The sequence below is a fragment of the Sprattus sprattus genome (assembly GCF_963457725.1).
Source record: "Sprattus sprattus genome assembly, chromosome: 20".
In the NCBI taxonomy this organism is placed as follows: domain Eukaryota; kingdom Metazoa; phylum Chordata; class Actinopteri; order Clupeiformes; family Clupeidae; genus Sprattus; species Sprattus sprattus.
Genome location: NC_137918.1, coordinates 23,754,890 through 23,778,267, shown reverse-complemented (window position 1 = coordinate 23,778,267; position 23,378 = coordinate 23,754,890). Strand labels below are relative to the sequence as shown.

At 44.3% G+C, this 23,378-nt stretch overlaps 2 protein-coding genes across 4 annotated transcripts in view; one reads left to right on the top strand and one right to left on the bottom strand.

The window, feature by feature from the left end:
* Nucleotides 1-597: 597 nt before the first annotated feature.
* On the top strand, nucleotides 598-7,346 carry ube2kb (ubiquitin-conjugating enzyme E2Kb). The gene is made up of 7 exons (XM_080858932.1): nucleotides 598-920; nucleotides 1,803-1,896; nucleotides 2,043-2,101; nucleotides 2,852-2,934; nucleotides 3,584-3,683; nucleotides 4,173-4,301; nucleotides 5,801-7,346. Exons 1-7 carry the CDS (start codon nucleotides 858-860, stop codon nucleotides 5,873-5,875), a joined length of 603 nt encoding a protein of 200 aa, XP_080715058.1. The 5' UTR covers nucleotides 598-857; the 3' UTR covers nucleotides 5,876-7,346.
* A 151-nt stretch (nucleotides 7,347-7,497) lies between these two features.
* Nucleotides 7,498-23,378, bottom strand: part of pds5a (PDS5 cohesin associated factor A) — a 28,509-nt gene continuing 12,628 nt past the window's right edge. For all 3 annotated transcript variants that reach the window (XM_080858748.1, XM_080858749.1, XM_080858750.1), the window contains 26 exons: nucleotides 23,127-23,267; nucleotides 22,277-22,392; nucleotides 22,028-22,122; nucleotides 21,606-21,751; nucleotides 21,154-21,305; nucleotides 20,705-20,818; nucleotides 19,900-19,981; nucleotides 19,378-19,426; nucleotides 19,116-19,255; nucleotides 17,609-17,724; nucleotides 17,348-17,453; nucleotides 16,759-16,919; nucleotides 15,980-16,103; nucleotides 15,488-15,646; nucleotides 14,403-14,471; nucleotides 14,062-14,198; nucleotides 13,556-13,679; nucleotides 12,966-13,170; nucleotides 12,089-12,203; nucleotides 11,781-11,913; nucleotides 11,279-11,398; nucleotides 10,720-10,782; nucleotides 10,189-10,325; nucleotides 9,936-10,020; nucleotides 8,712-8,998; nucleotides 7,498-8,373 (listed from right to left, as the gene is read on the bottom strand). In XM_080858748.1, coding sequence (XP_080714874.1) covers nucleotides 8,370-8,373; nucleotides 8,712-8,998; nucleotides 9,936-10,020; nucleotides 10,189-10,325; nucleotides 10,720-10,782; nucleotides 11,279-11,398; nucleotides 11,781-11,913; nucleotides 12,089-12,203; nucleotides 12,966-13,170; nucleotides 13,556-13,679; nucleotides 14,062-14,198; nucleotides 14,403-14,471; nucleotides 15,488-15,646; nucleotides 15,980-16,103; nucleotides 16,759-16,919; nucleotides 17,348-17,453; nucleotides 17,609-17,724; nucleotides 19,116-19,255; nucleotides 19,378-19,426; nucleotides 19,900-19,981; nucleotides 20,705-20,818; nucleotides 21,154-21,305; nucleotides 21,606-21,751; nucleotides 22,028-22,122; nucleotides 22,277-22,392; nucleotides 23,127-23,267 — 3,180 coding nt within the window. In that variant the 3' untranslated portion in view covers nucleotides 7,498-8,369. The remainder of the gene's footprint in view (nucleotides 8,374-8,711; nucleotides 8,999-9,935; nucleotides 10,021-10,188; nucleotides 10,326-10,719; nucleotides 10,783-11,278; nucleotides 11,399-11,780; nucleotides 11,914-12,088; nucleotides 12,204-12,965; nucleotides 13,171-13,555; nucleotides 13,680-14,061; nucleotides 14,199-14,402; nucleotides 14,472-15,487; nucleotides 15,647-15,979; nucleotides 16,104-16,758; nucleotides 16,920-17,347; nucleotides 17,454-17,608; nucleotides 17,725-19,115; nucleotides 19,256-19,377; nucleotides 19,427-19,899; nucleotides 19,982-20,704; nucleotides 20,819-21,153; nucleotides 21,306-21,605; nucleotides 21,752-22,027; nucleotides 22,123-22,276; nucleotides 22,393-23,126; nucleotides 23,268-23,378) is intronic.

Sequence of the window (23,378 nt, the reverse complement as noted above, 5' to 3'; positions counted from 1 at the left end):
CAGCAGATACATTTAGCTCTCTGCTTGAGAAGAAGAAAAATGAGACATTTTGTAAAACATTTGACTGTTAACACATGGTGACATGTAAAGTCAGAACAGTTTGAAAAGCAACGCATAGACATAGTCTCATCATTTGGTACACTGCATCTGTAACACCACTTGTGGACAATTTCCTTAAAAAAAAATCCTTGTGTGTATTTTAGTGATGCTTTTGACAAAGGGGATCACACTGTTTAACTAAAAAAATGGAACTCAGGAAGCCATGACGTTCGCTAACCAGAACGTAATATGTATTGTTGTATATTACCCTTTTTTAATTTTAAAATCAACTGAGAATTACAAACAGGAGTTTGTAAAAAGCTGACGTTTAGTTGATGATAGTTTGTGTTGAGGACCAAAATGAATACTGGTAGGACAGCCTGGCTTTGATGAAGTAAAAAAATACATAATTTAAAATGTTACGCCTGTGTGCTTATCAGCCAGCTACAATTTGACATATTTAACATTCAAAATTGTGTCGAGCCTTTCATCACATGACACGACACCGCCACTGAAGCTTGCCAACTGCAGTTAATCATTTCAACATATTCTGGACAATACAAGCTTTCCATAGAGCAAGTTGCTTAACATTCAGTGAAACGTTCTAGTTCTATGTTGCTGATTATTACCCATCATTTTTCCAGACTAACATTGTGCGCACGCATAGGGGGCTAGGCATTTGTTTACAGGGTGTACTATTTTAGGGTAAAAAGGCTGAAAGAGAAGAGGACCGAACGAAAGAGCGCAAGAGAGGGGGGGTCCCGAAAGAGAAACAGAGTGTAGCTGCTGCTGCGGCCCGACCAGGACACGGCAAAGCCATGGCTAACATCGCAGTTCAAAGAATTAAAAGGGAGTTCAAGGAAGTTTTAAAAAGCGAAGAGGTTTGTCTTTATGTGTGATTTAAAGCGAATGCTAAGACTTGTTATAAACCAGGTTTAAAGTGCAACGTTATTGTTACAGAATTCAATATGATGTGAACATCTAGAGAAAATGCTAGCTAGCCAGCCAAGCGAGCTAGTAGGCAAGTTGGCATAGCATAAACTACCGAGAATGTGAAGCAAGGCCCTAAATACACTAAGTTAGCAAGTCATCTGCGTTGGGTTTGGCAACAGATTATGTGTAAAGACAAGCGATACGAATGACAAAGCATCTGGATGACATGCAATGTTAAAACACAAACAAGCAAATCTGTGTGTATCCGCCAACACTGTCGTGTCGTACTTCATCTACCGTATCTATTGCTAGGGCTAACCAACGCTAACTTATGTCATCTGTCGTAGGCTACGCTCATGGGCCGTTAGCATAGTGGTGCTACCTTGCTAACAGATCCCTAACATAACTGTCAGACGTCACACTAAAATCGGGATCTGGTCTGTTGAGTTTACACATGTGGAATGTCAGCCACGGACACGGTTATGTCATTAGCAGTACTTTGTTCCTATTGTGAAACAAAATAATATTGAAGTCCGCAAACGTTAGCTAATCAATGTAGCACCAGATGCTACGTTGAGGGCACTGTGGCCTTAACGACACTTTGCTATCTGGCTATTGGTTTGGCTTTTACTATTTGTGTTGCCACGATCAACGAATGTTTCACTTTAGTGGTACAGGTAACCTTGAAATTGACATTGTCATTACATTAAGGCACTGATTTTTTTTAATAACCGTATGCAAGTTGGTAATGGCACCCACGCGACTCATGTCTCTTTCTGGGGTGTATCTTCCTTGATAGTCTCTGTTTATTCCTTCCACATTTTCAACAGACGAGTAAAAATCAGATCAGAGTAGACCTTGTGGACGAGAACTTCACAGAACTGCGTGGGGAAATCGCAGGACCACCAGATACACCGTATGAAGGTACACACTCACGGCCGCACTCCGTACCAATATATTCATAGCACTTATGGAATGTTATTTTGAAGGATTAAGTGTTTATGGGTTAGGCTTCTTGTTGGGGCATGACATATTTGTCACTTACTATCTGTTTGTGTTGCCATATGTAGGTGGGCGATTTCAGCTGGAGATTAAAATTCCAGAGACATATCCATTCAACCCTCCAAAGGTAAGGAATCATGGGAGTGATGGGGTGTCCTTACTGTGGGCTATACAACCTCAACCTACACACAGTGGAACTTCATGCAGTTCATGCTGACAAATAGATGTCTAACCAAGACCAAAACCACATCCAAGTGAAACTTATAGATTTATTGTAGATCACTTGGGTGGTGGTGATACAGGCCACTGCAGGATGCCTGTGTGAGTCGCTTTGGATACAAATTTCTGCTACGTACTGGACCTTTACCGCTATTGTAAAGTGTAGTCTGCCGTACAACATGAGAGATGATAATGTGTTGTAATAGAAAATTAAGGTCTTAACTGCACATAATTCAGAACGTAGACACAGTGTCAAGTTGTTAAAAACCCCGTCATTGCTGTGATGTGTGAGTGTAATCTTCTAAAAACTCTCTTCATTAGAATCCTTTGCACTTTTTATTGGATTCAGCCATCAACGTTCCTCTAGCTGTCTGTCCAATATGTGCTCTCCAAAAAAGTTGTTCATGTGCGGTCCTGGCTTTGAAAATGGGAAATAATCCAAGCGGCTAAGACAGTCACACACTACTCCAAACGATCAACACGTTGCTTCAGGAGAACGTTAGGGAGGGGTGTAATTTGATTGTCTGTTGAGCTCAAATATCAACAGCTTTTCACCAGAATCAAGGGCTTTAAGCATGCTGTTGTTTTAAGTCGTGGTGTGTAGTTGTGTGTAGGATCTAAATGTCTCTATTTCCCTCTTGACCATTTGGTCTGTCAGGTGAGGTTCATCACAAAGATCTGGCACCCCAACATCAGCTCTGTGACTGGAGCTATTTGCTTGGACATCCTGAAGGACCAGTGGTAAGTGTGTGTGTGTGTGTGTGTGTGTGTGTGTGTGTGTGTGTGTGTGTGTGTGTGGCACAGGAGCTGTGATGTGTGGGGTTACGCTGTTTCTGTAGGTATAGAAAGTAGATGTAGGTGTGTGCATACTCTCCCATAGCCAGGGTTGCACAAACATTTCTATCTGGAGACAACCATTGTGAATTGGAGACTGAACGTGGGTGTGAATAATTACACCATTAAGCACGTTTGAAGTTTCTAAACAAACCCAAGCACCTCCTAAAGACGGGGGTTGAGGATAATTCAATACCACTGTCTCAAAGAACAGGCAAATGGAGAAGGCAGGAGGGGCCTTACAAAAAAAGGCACCTTGAGTGAGTTGGATCCAGACTGAACTCTCCTTATATAAATCTGACCCAGCTAGACTAGGACCTTCTTACTAAAGAGATGAGGGAGCACATATACTGAAAACATGTATGTGTGCAGTGCACTGTGAGTTGTGCACGTGAGTTGAGTGAGTTGGAACCAGACTGAACTCTCCTTATATAAATCTGACCCAGTTGGACTAGGACCTTGTGACTAAAGAGATGAGGGAGCACATATACTGAAAACATGCATGTGTGCACTGTACTGTAAGTATGTCTGCTAACTAAGTGTGTTTGTGTTTTAGGGCGGCTGCGATGACATTGCGGACAGTGCTGCTCTCTCTCCAAGCCCTTCTGGCCGCTGCAGAACCAGATGACCCACAGGATGCTGTGGTAGCCAATCAGGTATGAGAAACCACAGAGTCCAAGTGAAAACCCCACCAAACCCATTCTGATTGCATGACCCAAGGGGTGAAGATGTTTAACACTCTAGAGCACATGAAAGTGTGTGTGGATAAGAATGTTTTGAGGAACTCTTTCAAGCCAGTGGGGTATTCTAAGAGAGGACTTTAAAGTCCCTTTCTTCAAGAGTAAAATGAAATATGTACACAACCCATTAACAGGGGCTGGACTGCTGAATTCTTTGAAAAGGACATTGTGTCAGTTTTTAAGTTTTAGGCAGGGATGATTGTGTTCATATGAAGTTGCCATGTTAATGACTGGTTGGTTTCTGTGTGTGTGTGTGTGTGTGTGTGTGTGTGTGTGTGTGTGTGTGTGTGTGTGTGTGTGTGTGTGTGTGTGTGTGTGTGTGTGTGTGTGTGTGTGTGTGTGTGTGTGTGTGTGTGTGTGTGTGTGTGTGTGTGTGTGTCTGTGTGTGTGTGTGTGTGTGTGTAGTATAAGCAGGACTGTGAGATGTTTAAGCAGACGGCCCGGCTCTGGTCTCACGCGTACGCTGGTGCTCCTACTGCCCACGCCGAATACACGCGCAAGATTGACAAGCTCTGTTCCATGGGCTTCGACCGAGTAAGTTGACTCCTCTCACCCCCAACCTCCAGAACATTCACATGAAACGGACACACTTTTCACCAATACACTGTAGATACAAAGGAATTAGTGAAGTTTATTAGGAAGTGACCCATATAAATGTCTGAAAGTACAATGGTAACTGTCTCATTGCAGAAATTCAGTATCTTTCAAGAGGGAGCCATATTAGTCATTCGTGGCACAAGGTTAATTAACTGCCAGTTAAACCTGCATATACCACAACATTATTTTAGTATGCCCCCTAGCATTCTTGTAGTATGCCCCCTCCTTTAAAGTATCATTTTTGTAGTATGCCCCCTCCTTTAAAGTATCATTATTTTAGTATGCCCTCTCTCCAAAGTATCATTATTTTAGTATGCCCCCTCCAAAGTAGCATTCTTGTAGTATGCCCCCTCCAAAGTAGCATTCTTGTAGTATGCCCCCTCCAAAGTAGCATTATTTTAGTATGCCCCCTCCAAAGTATCATTATTTTAGTATGCCCCCTCCAAAGTAGCATTCTTGTTGTATGCCCCCTCCAAAGTAGCATTATTTTAGTATGCCTCCTCCTTCAAAGTAGCATTCTTGTAGTATGCCCCCTCCAAAGTAGCATTATTTTAGTATGCCTCCTCCTTCAAAGTAGCATTCTTGTAGTATGCCCCCTCCAAAGTAGCATTATTTTAGTATGCCTCCTCCTTCAAAGTAGCATTCTTGTAGTATGCCCCCTCCAAAGTAGCATTCTTTTAGTATGCCCTCTCCAAAGAATCATTTGTTTAGCATGCCCCCTCCTCCAAAGTAGCATCCTTTTAGTATGCCCCCTCCTCCAAAGTAGCATTCTTTTAGTATGCCCCCTCCTCCAGGTAGCATTCTTTTAGTATGCCCCCTCCAAAGTAGCATTCTTGTAGTATGCCCCCTCCTTCAAATTAGCATTCTTTTAGTATGCCCTCTCCAAAGTAGCATTCTTGTAGTATGCCCTCTCCAAAGTAGCATTCTTTTAGCATGCCCTCTCCAAAGTAGCATTCTTGCAGTATGCCCTCTCCAAAGTGGCATCCTTTTAGTATGCCCCATCCTTCAAAGTATCATTCTTTTAGCATGCCCTCTCCAAAGTAGCATTCTTGTAGTATGCCCTCTCCAAAGTAGCATTCTTTTAGCATGCCCTCTCCAAAGTAGCATTCTTTTAGCATGCCCTCTCCAAAGTAGCATTCTTGTAGTATGCCCTCTCCAAAGTGGCATCCTTTTAGTATGCCCCCTCCTTCAAAGTAGCATTCTTTTAGTATGCTAAACTCCTGGGTTTTTGAGCAGTTCAGATTAGTTTAGTTGTGTCTGAAAGTACCTGAAGAATTTATAGGGACATAGGGAATGATGGGACACAACCTCAAACATCATGTTAACAGTGTGTTTATAACATCATGTTAACAGTGTGTTTATAACATCATGTCAACAGTGTGTTTATGGATGGAACACACAGTTCACTCTCTCTCTCTTTTTCCTTCTGTTCACAGAATGCAGTAATAGTGGCCTTGTCGTCTAAATCCTGGGATGTGGAAACGGCAACGGAATTGTTGCTGAGCAACTAACCCCCCCCCCCCCCCCCAACCCCCTCATTTCATTACACACTTCTCGCCTCTTGTTTTTCAGTTTTCCCCTCTCGTTTACGCGTCTGTTCATCACGCTACTCCTGTTCTTTTGTTTAAAGCAGCATCTCTTCCCTTTTTAATGAGCCAAATACTGCAAAAAAAATACCATTAGTGTCATCTGGGATTGACATTAGGTTAAATAAAATACACCGATTGCATCAGAAAAAAAAAAATTTAACTGTAAATAAAAATATAAAGGTGTAGGTTGCAAAAGAAGATTGGGACTATAAAGACTTAATTTTGTTCTGTATTATAATAGAGGTTTCAGACAAGTTCAATTCATGCATGAGGGTGTTGCTTGGCGACGGGTCAAACAGGGTCCTCCTCACCATAGAGATAAGGCCAAACCTAACCCTTCATTACTCTGGACTAAACAGCAGATGTCTCCTCATCCTCGCTGGACAGTGCTGGGGGTGGTGGGGGGGAGAGTAGCTCAGCCGGAGGAGTTAGTGAGTGAGTCAGTGTCAGTGAGAGGAGTGATAAGTGCACTAGTGAACCAGTGACAGTGAGAGGAGTGAGTGAGTGCACTAGTGAACCAGTGACATTGAGCGTGTGGGCACTAGTGAGCAGATGTGCTGACTGCTTTGTTTTTGAGGGCTTGTGTACACATGTTGTACAAGTCAGATAGTCGTGGGTGAGAGTATGTGTTTGTGCGAGTTATGAGTGAATGGCTGTCTGAATGATAGTGACAGTGTGAGTGTGTGTGTGTGTGTGAAAGGTTTAACATGTTCTCTTGTCTGGACTCTGACCCCCTTCGAGTTTTACGGCAGCTGCAGGTCACAGCCATGACCTCTTTACCATCAGCCCCCGAAGTCGTCGTCCCCCCCCCCCCCCCCCCTAATGTAAGACGCCATGTTTACCGTCAACGCACCGTTATCTGTTCCTTTGTGCAGAAAGAGGACTTTGCGTTTCTGTCATTAGATGCCAACACTCTGTTCAACTGTTCAGGCCCACGCACAGTGACATACACCGCTACAACAGAGATGTGAGCTGGAGACTCAACCCCCGACTCCCTCTTATACACACTAACTCACACACACACACACACACACACACACACACACACACACACACACCCCAACATCAATCAAGTCCCATTCACCTGGACAGATGCCTCATCATCAGAATGCATCAGTGATGGCTGGATTTATATTTTGTAAGAAAACAGAAACAACTAAAAAAAAGAGACTCTGAAGGCCTTGCGTCCTCTGGTGCTGTTCTGGTGTGAAGCACGGCACGAGGAGGAAGAGGAGGAGGAGGAAGTGCAGAAAAGAACGGACGCGGGACTGCACACAGGCCTTTCTTTCACTCCTCAACAACAGATAAAAGAAAATGACGAATGAGTCATATGAGCATGGTTATTTATTGTGAAAATGAAAATGTAACGTTTCTTTGATTAAAAAACATGAAAACCTGAACCAAAAAAAGTCCGTTTGGGGGTTTGTTTGGGGGCAAAGTTTTGATTTGGGGAGTTGGGACTTAAACTGTCCAGTATCAAATTTTTTACTAGGAAATTGGAATAAATAGTTTTTCAGAAACGCAGTGAACTCAGTGGACAACTATACTTCTAAAAGCATTTATTTTCCTGTCAACAAAGAAAAAAAAAACAACAAATTAAATATGTTCAAATCGTGCACATCTACACACACACACACACACAAAAAAAAATCAATGGCATTGGGAATCAAGGATGCAAAAGAAAAGGTTGCTATCTAAATCTTAAGACTTAAAAAAATGGAATAAACATGATGTCCAACATAAAAACCTTCCAACGTTTCCCCATCACCCCGACAGTATACCGAGTTGACAGATCCCTATTGATACAGTATGAAAATTTGTTTCACGAATTTGGATTTGAAAAAAATCCTTTTGTGAAGTGGCTAAAGGCAAAGGCATGATGGAGAGAGGGAGGGAGACAGGGAAGCATTTCTCTGCCTGCTCATCTGACAAATTCTGTCTACGACGTATTTAGCACTCCTCACTTTCGGAGCGAGAGACCTGAGAACTTTCGTTTGAGGCCACTCACACCACGCATACCCTCCCCCATCACACACACACACACACACACACACACACACACACACACACACACACACACAAAAGAGAGATACAACAAACGGGGACAGAGAAAGGCAGTAAAGTGTGGAAAATCTGCATGATTTAATTGCTGGCAATTCTCAGTTTAAAACTGCCCAAGTTTAAAAACAACAGAAAAAAGAAAAACTAAACACAAACACACTTCAGCTTTCATCATTCACCTCTAGTGGGCAGTGTCAGTGTGTGTGTGTGAGTGCACGCATGTGTGTGTGTGTGTGTGTGTGTGTGTGTGTGTGTGTGTACGTGTGTGTGATGGGGGTTATGCATGAGAAGAGCTGGAGTCTGGGGGAAGGCAGGTCATTTCTGTACAGGTGAAAACTTCGGCAGGCCCCCTCCTTTACCTGAAAGGCACAAAGGAGAGATCACTTAACTTTCAATGATTTTAACACGAGAGGACACATTTGAACCGACATCTGAGTGATGCTCAAAATCTGATTCACATGGTCTGACATATTAAGGAGGTATTAAGAAGAGTTGTGGTGTCGTGCAGGAATGCCGACGTCCAAAACAAACTGTCCATTTTAATAATAATAATAATAATAATAATAATTCATTTTATTTTTAATGCACTTTTCATTCCAAAGAATCTCAGAGTGCCTACATATTAGAAATGAACTATAATAATACAATAAAAAAAAAAAATTGTTGTTAATTCCCTGACGGCCTCAGCCCAGCTCACCTCTGCAGGTCTATCTGTCTCTGTGTCCCGGCCTTCTTGGCCTCGTCCTGTTTTGGTATCTTGGCACTGTTTGGCTCAGTAGCTGCCGTGGCGGTGAGGGCCTGGGCTGGTGCCGTTCTTTTCCTGCCCCTGCCACCCCCGGTAGCTGGTGCCCCCCCCTCTTTCTCCGGGGTCACCGCCGCTGAGCTGGCCAAGTTCTTGGGAGGCCTTCCTCGTCCGCGCTTCACAGGGGTAGGGGTCGCTGCTGGGGCGTTGGAGACGACGATGTTCTCAGTCTGGGAGTCGTCCTGTGGAAGACAGGACATAATCAGACGAGCAGAACAGCCCCAGCACAGGGGCACTGTTGAGGAGGGGGGGTGATGCACTTTAAATGCCTGCACTGATATTCAGCGTATTCTTTTGGTCATTACCGTTCCAGTGACGAGGAAGAGCCTTTATGTGAGCCCCCTGAAGTACGACCTGCCCTCTTTAAGACTCAGCACTGGGACAATCTAAAGCCATTGCTCTTCATCTCAGCACCTTGACTATCTAAATGTATGTCTTTTTAAACTTGTTTTTACTTAAGCTGAGTATTTATAGTGTAAATCTGTATAGTTATATTGTATATATTTGTGTTGTTTTTGTTTTTGACTTTCAATTGCACTGAAGTCTGAGAGCTGCCACCTCAATTCCGTTGCACTTGTGCAATGACAAATAAATATATTCTATTCTATAGCCACTGCCCTTGCAGCTTCTTGCCTTGGTGCGGGTGGCGTATAGGTTAAACAGAAGCTGTACAAGAGGAATGTCCCTGACTGCTCCAGTCTCCTCACATTTCACAGCGCCTTACTAGAGTCGAACACACTCAGCACAATCACAGGGTTCTGCAGACACACACACACACACTCACACACACATTCCAGGAGACGTCTAGCTTGGCTCTCACATTAAAAATGTACCGTACAGTTTCTATATATGGAAATATGACACGGACAGCTCTTTGCAGAGAATATGTTGTGGTGATGTGGAGTGGCAGGCGTGTAATGGACCCGGGAGAGTGTACTGTATATCTACAGCTGTCTATCTCGGCTACCTAGAGTTCCTGCGTATGAAGTATTGATATCAACTGAAAATACTGTTGAAGGTTCTCTTAGATCAATAAGAACAAACCAAGTGTAGCCTTAATGAAATCTGGTGTCACTATAGCTGCTGACTGACACACACACACACACACACTTTACTCACCTTCTTTTTGACCTCTCCAACCACTATCACAGGGTTTTCTTCATTTTCGCTTGCTCCGGTCACAGATGCTACAGCCCCTGTGTCCCTTCATGAGAGAAACAGAGCCATCATGATCCTTGTTAACAGTACAAATATACAGTATATATATATATATATATATATATATATATATATATATATATATATGTGACTATGCATGTAAACAAATGTGCATAGAATGTTGATAACCTGGTGGAATGTGATTTTAATGTACCTGTTCTTGGAGGCTGGTGTGGTCGGTGTGGTGTTGGTGTTGTTTCCTGTATCTATTGGGGTGCTTTTGGTATATGGCCGTCTTCCAGGAACCGTTAGGGGCTTATTAACCGCGCCGAGAACTGGAACAGGCTTCGGCTACAAGAGAAGGAGAGGAAGAGTTAGCGTACGAATGACTGGAGTGTTGCAAGAGCACACAAGGAATTACTGTTTTCCCCCAATTCCAATTACATTTATATAGTGCCAAAACAATGATTGCCTGGAAGCGCTCTACAGAGCCAAGGGCCTGAACCCTGGGCCTGAACCCTGACCCCTGGGCCTGAACCCTGAACCCTGGGCCTGACCCCTGGGCCTGACCCCTGGGCCTGACCCCTGAACCCTGGGCCTGACCCCTGAACCCTGGGCCTGAACCCTGGGCCTGACCCCTGAACCCTGGGCCTGACCCCTGGGCCTGAACCCTTGGCCTGACCCCTGACCCCTGGGCCTGAACCCTGACCCCTGGGCATGAACCCTGACTGTAAAACGTGTGTACCTTTCCTGTGAGGAGAACCGTCCTGGCTTCAGGGGAGAGGTAGTCCTTATCGTTGACAAACTCCTGCAAAAACAGAGAGAGAGAGAAAGAGAGAATAAGCACTGAACAGACAAACTGAAAATCCCATGCATATGCCATCATGAAAGGTGAAGCGATCTCAATGGAACTCTTAGGGTTTCAGGTCGGACTCTGACACCACATCACCTTCACTCTTCAACATGCCACTGGCCAATGGAGTTGACTTAGACAACTAAACAACTCAAAATCAACAACACAGCAATGCAGGAAACCAACGGAGCCTTGATCTCGTCATATTACATGTGCACTGATGTCAACAACAAACAGAAGGATTCGAAGGATTCTTAAGAATGTGTATTTGATGTCCTCAAGAATTGTTATGTAAGGGATAATGTATAGAACGCAGGTCATTATCGGGAAAATAAGCCCCGACAGGACGAACAGCAACCCGACGCGAAGCGGATATTACTCCTAGCATTCAAATAACACAAAGCACAAACAAAACGCATAGTAATGTAACAAGTTGAACAGGTCACTTTACCTTGTCTTGTGAGATGTAAAATTTGGTGGGAAGGATCGGGTCTTTGGGACAATCCAAATGACAGGAGGTGCTCTTATTCACAATGACAAACAGAGCCACATCGCACACAATGTACAGCTTCTGTAAAACACACAGAATCAAAAAGGTCAGCAGGATGTGAATAACTTTCTGTTACACAAATAAACGGTCAACCTTTTAGACATGAAACACTATTACAGCTCAATATGCTGGCTGTGTGTGTGTGTGTGTGTGTGTGTGTGTGTGTGTGTGTGTGTGTGTGTGTGTGTGTGTGTGTGTGTGTGTGTGTGTGTGTGTGTGTGTGTGTGTGTGTGCGCGTGCTACCATGCATCATGTACAACCACAATTAAATGTGATTGTTTCTGGGGTCATAAGTGATCCCACCATTTTGGGGAGTTGTACTGTATGATTCATGATATTTGTTCATTTGTCTGTTTATATGAATATGTGAGAGAGAGAGAGAGAGAGAGAGAGAGAGGGGAACCTCGTTGGTTTTTGGGTCCTCAGGGGACTGGGCGTCCTTCGTCTGTTTGATGTTCTCCACCATCTTCCTGAGGAAGGCGTGACTGTTGTTCTCGTTCTTCACCATCAGCACCTCCAGCATAAACCACAAGCACCTAACCCCCCACACACACACACACACACACACACACAGACACACACACACACACACAGACACAGACACAGACACAGACACAGACACAGACACAGACACACAGACACACTCAGTTAATTTCATCAAGACTTCTCATATACATGTTTAGCAAAAGATCTACAGGTAAATAGGCTTACTCTTTGATGGCTATGAGCTGTTCGAAGTCCTGTGGTTTGGTGAAGTCTGGGTCGTGTGCCAGCAGATGGATCATGAAGGGAACCACGTACTCAGGAAGGAGGGACATTAACTTATCTGGAGGGAAGACAAACAGAAGCAACATGGTCAGCATGGTTTCTGTTCGTACCTAAGCCTTCTGGGGTCTCCTCTCTGTTTAAAGGCCAATCAACTCATAGTGTTGTTTCCACTAAGTGAAGTTTTGACTCTGATTTAATGTCAACCTGATAGAGCGGACAGAGCGGTTGACCGAGTCTGATGTATTTGCAGACAACTATGCTGGGACCTGACGAAAAAAATGTGCGAATCGTCTTAACTCGTCCACAGTGACCAATATGTGGCCACAACCTACATGTGGTAAATTGTATCAGAAAAGAAAGGCTAGATGTAAGTCTACAAAGATGTACCAACAGTATTCACTCTCATCAGACTGCCTGGTCGTTGTTTTGTCTGCCCTTTGCTGTTCCGTCTGAGTGTTTTGGTTTGCCTGTCATTGTTTAGTCTGAGTCTCAGACAACAACACCGAGGGATCGGAGAGTTCCATCGGCTGGGAGGAACTGACCTTGTATTTGTAGGGTAAGGCGCGCTCTACTTCCAAAATACATGCGATTTTGGGTGCGAGTAAAAGAATATTAACTTAGAGTAGAAAAAAAAACGCACTCTCAAGCTTTTCTCATTGCCATTTTAATTTAGACCAGTTTATTTCCAGACGCGTTTCGTCCTAACGATGATGACACACTGACGATGCCTTAGGCCGAAACGCGTCTGGAAATAAACTGCTCTTTCTACTCTGTATGACACCGAGGGATCGGAGAGTTCCGTCTGCGGGGGTGAACTGACCCTGTGCCACCTGGTTCTGTTTGATGAACTCTCGGCGAACGCTGATGTTCTTGAGCAGGCACTGGCGGGCGTGGGCCCGGCGCTCCTTGACCGGGTCTTTAGCACAGAGGGCAAACACTGCCAGGTACTCCAGTGGCAAGGACAACTTCACCAAGGCCAGATGAATCTTCTGGGCAAAGATCTGCCTCACCTGGTAACACTCATCCTATAGACACAGAAGGTACAGGGTGTGTGTGTTTGTTTATTTGTTTATTTAGAAGGATCCCCATTAGCTCTACCCTAAGACAGAGCTACTTTTCGTGGGGTCCACATTTAAGATTTAAAACTAATATCAAACATTTAAAACATACATTACAATACCAATATCTTACATTTAAAACATACATTACAATACCAATATCTTACATTAAAAACATACATTACCAATATCTAACATTTAAAACATACATTACAATACCAATATCTAACATTTAAAACGTACATTACATTACCAATATCAACATTTTGGTAAAGTGTTTAGTGCATGTGTGAGTGTGTGAGTGTGTGTGAATTCATGCGTGGTTGCTGCAGGGGACTCAGGGGGCACTCACGTTCAGGACAAGCCCACACAGCTGGAACTGTTCTGGGGTGATGATGTCATGGTAACAGGGCTCCTGGGCCAACTTCATGATGGCACATCCAGCAGACAACCTCAGTCTGGACATGTCTGATTTACTGAAAACACACACACAACACAACAAGGCCTCAGTCACACTCCATTACTGTCTTCATCACACACCCCACAACACACACACACACACACACACACACACACAAACCACAGTCACACTCCACTCCCGTCTTCAACACACACACACACACACACACACACATCCAGCAGACAACCTCAGTCTGGACATGTCTGATTTACTGAAAACACACACAACACACCAAGGCCCCGTCACACTCCATTCCCGTCTTCATCACACACCACACACCCCCCCCCCACACACAAACACAGACACAGACACATACAGACACACACACACACACACACCCACACACAAACACAGACACAGACACAGACACAGACACAGACTATTTGCAGAGTCCTGACCTGATCTTCTTCTGCTCGGTCAGGTCTCCTTCGCTGACCAGCATGGCTGACAGTAGTCTCAGTGTGGAGTTAGCAGACTTGGACTGGTTGTTTTTCATGCCCAGTAACCAGCGCACCAAAAGCTTTATTGCCTGCACCTACATTCAAACACACACACAAACACACTCAGTTACATTGAAATGGCTCATTCTCAAAAGGTATAAAACCTCTTCAACAACACCTCCTTTATCCCCCATCTCAGCTACTCACTTTACCTTGTGTGTGTGTGTGTGTGTGTGTGTGTGTGTGTGTGTGTGTGTGTGTGTGAGCAACACCTCTTAGCCCCCATCTCAGGTACTTACTTTAGCGAGCACCTCTGGAGACACCTCCTCATCTGTGGTCCATAGTTTGCCATTCCTGTTACCTGACGACTAAAACACAGACATGACGCAGTCATTACGCAGTCGCATCATCAGATTCATTTAAATAGATTCAAAATTATGAAAATCAGTGGGGTAGTGGTCCCTGGAGAAGTGGGTATGCCCCTAATTTTGCAATTTTTGTAAGCAGCCCATACAGCACTGTTTTGAGAAGTGGGTATACGCAATGCTGACTGAAAAATAAGTGGGTATACTCCGTATACCTGCGTATACCCTGTTGAAAATGGTTACTTTTTTTCAGAGAATACTGCAAAGAAAACCTGATATTCATCCCTCTTGAAGGAATGACAAGGCTGAGCACAACAAAGCAATTTATGAAACCAGTGTGCTTCGATCACACAAACAGAAGTGGAAAATACTAGTGTTGCACCGATACCGATACCAGTATCGGATAGGGCCCCGATACAGCACTAAAATGGTGGTATCGGTATCGGCGAGTACCAACAAATAGTGCAGATACTTTTTTTTTTTTTTTTTTTTTTTTTTTTTTTTTTTTTTTATCAATGGTTTGGTCCACAAACAAAACAAACACACAAAGAAACAATACAGGGAAAGAAAAAAAAAAAATAACTGACCAAACTTTAACTCTATTGCGTTCAAAATCAGAAAAGCCACTGTGCTGCTCAGTAAGGTAAACCATCAATTATAGAGGACTAGTCCTCAGTTATGTCTGAAGTGCTGAAACTGCCTTTCTTACTGTTACACTAGTATTATACATGGGACCAAACCATTGATAAAAAAATATATATATATATATATATATATATATATATATTTTTCAAATTTCAAACAGAGTGGTATCGGTATGGTATCGGTATCGGCCGATACTGCACAGCCAGGTATCGGTATCGGTATCGGAGCCAAAAAATGGCATCGGTGCAACACTAGAAAATACGTCATAATCATTCAGGCGTTGTTAGAAGAAGAGACCTGACTGATTTTTGTCTATCTTATTGCTTGCTCAGATGTCTATTGTGTTTGTTCTGTTATGTTCCTGTGCTCCTTACTCTGTCGTTCATGAGGAGGTCCTTGACGATGAAGTTGGCGACGATGGACTTCATGGGCGAGGCGAACTGATCTGGGGCCAGCATGGAGATGTGACCTAGCGACACCAGAGGAGTGATCAGCTGCTCCGGCACGTCAGCGTTCAGGCTGCGGGACAGAGGCTGGGGTGGGGTGGGGTGGAGTGGGGTGAAGTGGAGTGGGGAGAGAAGGAGTTTAGAGCAGTTAGAGGAGGACAGCATGACGCCTTAATGTTCACGGCATGTGTTAGATTAGATTCAACTTTGTCATTGCACAGAGTACAAGTTCTGAGACAACGAAATTCAGTCTAGCATCCAACCACAAGTGCAAAATAGCTATACAAGTGCAGAGTATGCGCATACGTAAAGTGGAATAAGTGAATAGATAAGATATATACAGTAAGAGTTAGGAATGAAATATGAACTGTATATGTGAGCCTGAAGGTAGACGGTCGTCAGGAGTAAATGTGTATCTACCTCGAATATCTGAGCCAGCTGCACCTCCTTGTTGTGGAAGATGGCGTGGATGCAGTGGACTGCCTGCTTGGCCTGGTGCGGGGTCCCACGCTTCGCCTTCTGGTGCAGGACTGGGATCAGAGTTCTACACACACACACACACACACACACACACACACACACACACACACACACACACACACACACACACACACACACACACACACACACACACACACACACACACACACACACACACACACACACACACACAATGAGAAAGACAAAATTCATTAGATTTCTGATCACTTCTGAAGCTTGAATTTGAATTAAATAGGGCGCATGAAGAGAACATTTGTGCAAAGTGCAAACATGGGTGGGTTATTACAATTCCCCCACACACAGACTACACCATAGCTTTAGTTCCCCCACACACAGACGACACCATAGCTTTAGTTACCCCACACACAGACTAGACCATAGCTTTAGTTCCCCCACACACAGACTAGACCATAGCTTTAGTTCCCCCACACACAGACTACACCATAGCTTTAGTTCCCCCACACACAGACGACACCATAGCTTTAGTTCCCCCACACACAGACGACACCATAGCTTTAGTTCCGGCACACACAGACTACACCATAGCTTTAGTTCCCCCACACACAGACTACACCATAGCTTTAGTTCCCTCACACACAGACTACACCATAGCTTTAGTTCCGGCACACTTTGCCCGTTGCCCATCCATGACATTACGGCCCGTCTCCTTTTCTGCAGATTGAGTGTGTTTAACCTACGAGCGAATCTGTGTTAGCTCCGTCTCGATCTTGTGTCCTGTGTTTCTGAAGATCTGGATGGCCGCCTCGGCCACTTTGTCGTCCTCCATCTTCAGGCACTGGAGGAGTGACTCATAGGTCTCCGTGGAGTGGAAGGAGGTGGGGTGAGTGAAGGACAGAACCTGGGAACATGAATATCAGAAAGAGAACAAGATTAGCACTCAGAGAAGAACACTAAGAAAAACAGAACTGAGATTGATCCAGAGTGAAATGGAAAAATGTCCCTTGACCTATTACACTATAGATAGATAGATAGATAGATAGATACTTTATTTATCCTGTGGGGAAATGTTAGTGTCACCAGCCTGATGGTGTCAAACCAGAATAACTGAGACTTCATTACATCCAGGAAGCTTGGTAGGTGGCAGAGGATTTTTTAACCTTCTAAATGAGGCGAAGTGGGCTGACTATGCTGGACCTTCTAAACTCATAAAGATAAAGCAGCCCACACACCTTGAGAAGCTGACTATGCTGGACCTTCTAAACTCAGATAAAGCAGCCCACACACACACACACACACACACACACACACACACACACACACACACACCTTGAGGAGCTCCAGGCCAGAGCGAATGGCTGTGTCGGGAGTGACTCCTTCCTCTTCATCATCAGCTGTCCCATCGATGGACTTATTCAACAGTTTCACCAGAGAGCTGCACACATAGACAAAATGGTCAATTACAGGCTGCAGTTCCACCACACCAACACTAGGGGTCTCACTCACAGAGACCAACTGTTATACAAGCTCTTCCCATTCACCATGACACGGTCAATCTACTGTTTGTGAAATAAATAAGCACACACGCACCTGATGGCCTCTGAATCTATGTGTACAGGTGCAATCCTCTCCAGCAGGAACTTGACCATTTCCAAGAAGGGGTTGGTGGGCTGCTTAGGGAATGTCAACTTCCTTGTAATCTCTCTCTGCATACACACACACACACACACACACACACACACACACACACACACACACACACACACACACACACACATATTTCAGTGCTTTTATGCCACAACTGCTCACACAACTCTGTATATACAAATAAGTATATACTAGTAATAAGTAATACAGAAGAATGGGTCAGGCAAAGGAGTCGTATGCCAGTTCCAGGCCAATCTTTTCACAAATACAACATAACACAGACACACAGAGGGTGAATGTTCCACTTCAGTCCTAATAATGTGCATTGATGGCAGGAGAGTGCGTGGGAGAGTGTCCCAGAGGACCGTAGAGTGAGTGGGAGTGTGTGTGTCTGTGTGTGTGTGTGTGTGTGTGTGTGTCTGTGTGTGTGAGATCAGACTCACCACACAGATCTCGGCCTGCTTGCATGAGAACGTGTGTGTGAGTGTGTGTGTGTGTGTGGGAGTGGGAGTGTGTGTGTGTGTGTGTGTGTGTGTGTGTGTGATCAGACTAACCACACAGATCTCGGCCTGCTTGCATGAGAACGTGTGTGTGTGTGTGTGTGTGTGTGTGTGTGTGTGTGTGTGAGGTGCTGTGATCAGACTCACCACACAGATCTCAGGAGCACGTGGGGAGTGTGGGAGTGTGTGTGTGTGTGTGTGTGTGTGTGTGTGTGTGTGTGTGTGTGTGATCAGACTCACCACACAGATCTCGGCCTGCTTGCAGGAGCACGTGGGGAGTGTGTGTGTGTGTGTGTGTGTGTGTGTGTTGTAATTAGTGTTGCACCGATACCGATACCAGTATCGGATAGGGCCCCGATACAGCACTAAAATGGTGGTATCGGTATCGGCGAGTACCAACAAATAGTGCAGATACTTTTTTTTTTTTTTTTTTTTTTTTTTTTTTTTTTTTTTTATCAATGGTTTGGTCCACAAACAAAACAAACACACAAAGAAACAATACAGGGAAAGAAAAAAAAAAAATAACTGACCAAACTTTAACTCTATTGCGTTCAAAATCAGAAAAGCCACTGTGCTGCTCAGTAAGGTAAACCATCAATTATAGAGGACTAGTCCTCAGTTATGTCTGAAGTGCTGAAACTGCCTTTCTTACTGTTACACTAGTATTATACATGGGACCAAACCATTGATAAAAAAATATATATATATATATATATATATATATATATATTTTTCAAATTTCAAACAGAGTGGTATCGGTATGGTATCGGTATCGGCCGATACTGCACAGCCAGGTATCGGTATCGGTATCGGAGCCAAAAAATGGCATCGGTGCAACACTAGTTGTAATCAGACTCACCACACAGATCTCGGCCTGCTTGCAGGAGCACGTGGGGAGTGTGTGTGTGTGTGTGTGTGTTTGTGTGTGTGTGTGTTGTGATCAGACTCACCACACAGATCTCAGCCTGCTTGCAGGAGCACGTGGGGCTGATGAGCTGCTCCAGCTGCACTCGCAGCTTCTCATCCTCCCCCAGCACCTGGTTGAACTTCTTCATGAAGTCCTGAGCCTTGCCTGGGTCTGGCAGGTTCTCTGCAGACACACACACACACACACACACACAGACACAATCAAAACATGAACTACTTGCAGAAGGTAGTGAGAGACACTTCACTTTCAACTAGCATGTTTTGAGAATGTTTAGATCAACTTACTGGCAACGGTCATCAGCTTTGCAAACATGGCAACATTGTTGGGTTCAGACTGCAGATACAGAAACATATTATTCACTCCATACGTAGCGTAGCTATGTCAGTTATTAAACAGTGTCAAACATTGGCCATTGTGTAAAACAATCAAAATGCTAAGTTTAATCATGGATTAACAATCTCTAACTTCAGTTTAATAATGGATACACATGACAACGCGAACGTTTGACGATAACTCAAGCCGTCCGATAATTAACTTTTAATTCTGGTAATTATCCGTAACCATAGCATTCTTAGGGATGCCTCCACATCCATGTATTTGTGTGGATGCATGGAGGTGTTAGAGGTGTTAGAGATGGGTGTGTCTGTGTGTCTGTGTGTCTGTGTGTCTGGGTGTGTCTGGGTGTGTGTGGGTGTGTGTGGGTGTGTGTGGGTGTGTGTGGGTGTGTGTGGGTGTGTGTGGGTGTGTGTGGGTGTGGGTGTGTGTGGGTGTGTGAGTGTGTGAGTGTGTGAGTGTGTGTTTCTCACCGGGGGGAGTTTGTGAAGGTCCAGCAGCTCCCTGACCAGCCCTCGGAGCATGTTCTGACACTTCCACATCTCATTCAGAGCCCTGAAAGGACCAGGCAGAGACACAGACAAGAGTTCATCACTGAGAGAGAAGATGGTGCTTAAACAAGTTCACTAACAACATCTCAGTACTGCCACAAATACTTATGAGAGGAGTTGGGATAGAGTACTTGACTGAGAGAAGATGGTGCTTAAACAAGTTCACTAACAACATCTCAGTACTGCCACAAATACTATGAGAAACAGACAAGAGTTCATCTCTGAGAGAGAAGATGGTGTTTAAACAAGTTCACTTACAACATCTCAGTTCTTCCACAAATACTACGAGAGGAGTTGGGATAGCGTACTTGACTGCTATACTACGAGAGGAGTTGGGATAGAGTACTTGACTGCTATACTAGGAGAGGAGTTGGGATAGAGTACTTGACTGCTATACTATGAGAGGAGTTGGGATAGAGTACTTTACTGCTATACTATGAGAGGAGTTGGGATAGCGTACTTGACTGCTATACTACGAGAGGAGTTGGGATAGCGTACTAGGAGGAGGAGAGAAGAGAAGAGAAGAGGAGAGGAGTTGGGATAGCGTACTAGGAGGAGGAGAGAAGAGAAGAGAAGAGGAGAGGAGTTGGGATAGCGTACTAGGAGGAGGAGAGAAGAGAAGAGAAGAGAAGAGAAGAGGAGAGGAGTTGGGATAGCGTACTAGGAGGAGGAGAGAAGAGAAGAGAAGAGAAGAGGAGAGGAGAGAAGAAGGGTTGGGATAGCGTACTTGACTGCGTTGGTGTCCAGGCAGGCGTAGAGGTAGTAAAGACACTTCATTTTCTCCTCCGTCTCCAGACTGTGAGGAACCATGTACTGAGCAAAGATCTTCTCCACCAGCAGTCTACCACACACAGAGAGAGAGGGCAGTTTTAGGAAAAAAGTGAGTTACATGGTCATTGTGTCTGTGTGAATGAGGTATTCATTATTATGGCGATTGTAGTAGTGTGGATGTAGGTGCGTATACCAATGTGGTGCGATGTAAATGTTTATATAACTATGAGGCTACTGTGCTGGAACATCTAATTGACAGGCTGTCTACTTGACCTGGTTTACCTGTGCATGTATGTACACTTGCCATGTTTGACCTTAATACTAGTAACTAGCGAGTTGAAATTAAGTCTGAGTGTGTTTGGTGCAGAACATGAACATGTTAGCTCTACATGAGTTCATGCTTACTTGTCATCGATGCTGTTCTGATAGTAGATGTGCAGGAGCTTGTCTTTGATCCAGCTGATCTTCTGAGCACATTCTTTCCCAGCCTCATGATGTAGGCAGTACTTCTTAAAAAGCTGGGCAAGACCCATCATGGCCTCCTTACGCACACGCCACTGAAACACAATTACACAGGAAACTTTTCAAGAAAAATTGATGTGGATACAGCGACAGTGACAATATGAATTACTTAGTATTTATTCATTCCAGTGTTAATTTCGTTGACGAAAACGATGACGAAAAATGCTTTAACGACCTTTTCCCCATGACTAAGACGTGACTAAGACGTGGCGTAAACGGATCTTTGAAAATAAAAACTAAGACTAAATCTATCTTAACTTTCGTTGACGAGACGAGACGAAAATGTTGGTGGTTGACTAAGTCACAAAAATTCATAGGAATTCCTTTCTCCTCACCCTCTTGTCCAGCGTCCTCTCCCTGACAAAGCCCAGCAGCTGGTCATTCACCAGGTTCAGGTCCTTCTTGCCGGCGTTGATGATGGTTACAATAACATCGTGGCGGATGGCCTCTTCTGGGTCGTGTGACCGCACTTTAAGGAAATCTGCCACGTCAAACAGACAACACATACATTAATGTGTGAACCCAGAAAGAGCACACAAATGCACCCACACACATGCAGGGGCACACACACACATGCAGGCGCACACACACACATGCAGGCGCACACACACACACAGGCGCACAAACACACACACACATGCAGGCGCGCAAACACACACATGCAGGAGCAAACACACACACACATGCAGGCGCACACACACACACACATGCAGGCGCGCACACACACATGCAAGCGCACACAAAACACAAAGCATACCTGTGAGGTCTTTTGCCAAGTCAGGATGGTTCATCAGGCAGTGGCTGGCAAACTTCACACACTCCAGTCTCACAGGGACGTGAATGTCATTAAACCTGAAAATGTATTTTACAATGTTATTACACACTCACACACTATGTTATCTTACTCTCCATATAGAAAATACAATCATTGAACTCTCCAGGTTCACAATCATATTCAGTGAACTCTCTCTTCAGTGCCCATCTCAGCCCAAGCAGACGTACATACCTTCCCAGAAAGCACTGCCAGAGCGGCCGGTTTTGGGTGGCCAGCTCAGAGTCCTTCACACCAAAGAGTTTGGCCAACAGCCTGACCACTGCCAACCGCTCCTCACCATCATTACTCTACACAAACAAACAAACAAACAAACAAACAAACAAACAACGTTCAAATCATGCTTTTACAGTCTTCGATCCTCTTCAGAACCGTTACTGAGGTGATGCTTACTGTACTGTTGTGGTTCATTTAAAAAGAATCCCTCTCTTGCCATTAATGATAATTACACTGCAAATGAGAACTTCAGTGGGAAATTTGAGATCTGCGTTGCTTTTACTAATACGTTTTGCTCTGCTCATCAAACTAAAAGGACTCAATATTCGACATTGGACAATGAAAGCAAATTCTATTTTGGGCATTTGCGATAGAACACCATTCTTGACAAAATATGTTACCCACTCAGCCCTTGTTAGAGTGGCATTAGACCTGGTTTGCCTGTTTGCATGAGTGTGTGGGTGCTTGTGTGTGTGTGTATGCATGAGTGTGTGTGGGTGCTTGTGTGTGTGTGCATGAGTGTGTGGGTGCATGAGTGTGTGTATGCATGAGTGTGTGTATGCATGAGTGTGTGGGTGCTTGTGTGTGTGGGTGCTTGTGTGTGTGGGTGCTTGAGTATGTGGGTGCTTGTGTGTGTGGGTGCTTGAGTGTGTGTGTGCATGAGTGTGTGTATGCATGAGTGTGTGTGTGCATGAGTGTGTGTATGCATGCGTGATCATGCATGCGTGTGTGGGTGCTTGTGTGTGTGTGTATGCATGAGTGTGTGTATGCATGAGTGTGTGTGTGTGTGTGTGTGTGTCTGCTGCACCTTGAGTTTGAACTCCAGCTGGGGCATGACGGACACGAGCAGCAGAGGGTCGATGGCAAACAGCTCCTGGATGAGGTCAAACACGTGCTCCGAGAGGTCACTCACTGAGGACTTCCCCATCACCAGGACCGCGTTGAAGAACTGGACAGAAGAGGAGGAGAATAAATAATAATAATTCATTTGATTTTTAACGCACTTTTCATTCCAAAGAATCTCAGAGTGCCTACATATTAGAAATTAACTATAACAATA

Excerpts from the sequence above, each read along its gene's own strand:
- ube2kb (XM_080858932.1), top strand. The coding sequence starts at position 858 with ATGGCTAACATCGCAGTTCAAAGAATTAAAAGGGAGTTCAAGGAAGTT. Across the intron at positions 1,897-2,042 it reads ACCAGATACACCGTATGAAG|GTGGGCGATTTCAGCTGGAG; the intron begins GTACACACTCAC and ends TGCCATATGTAG. Across the intron at positions 3,684-4,172 it reads ATGCTGTGGTAGCCAATCAG|TATAAGCAGGACTGTGAGAT; the intron begins GTATGAGAAACC and ends GTGTGTGTGTAG.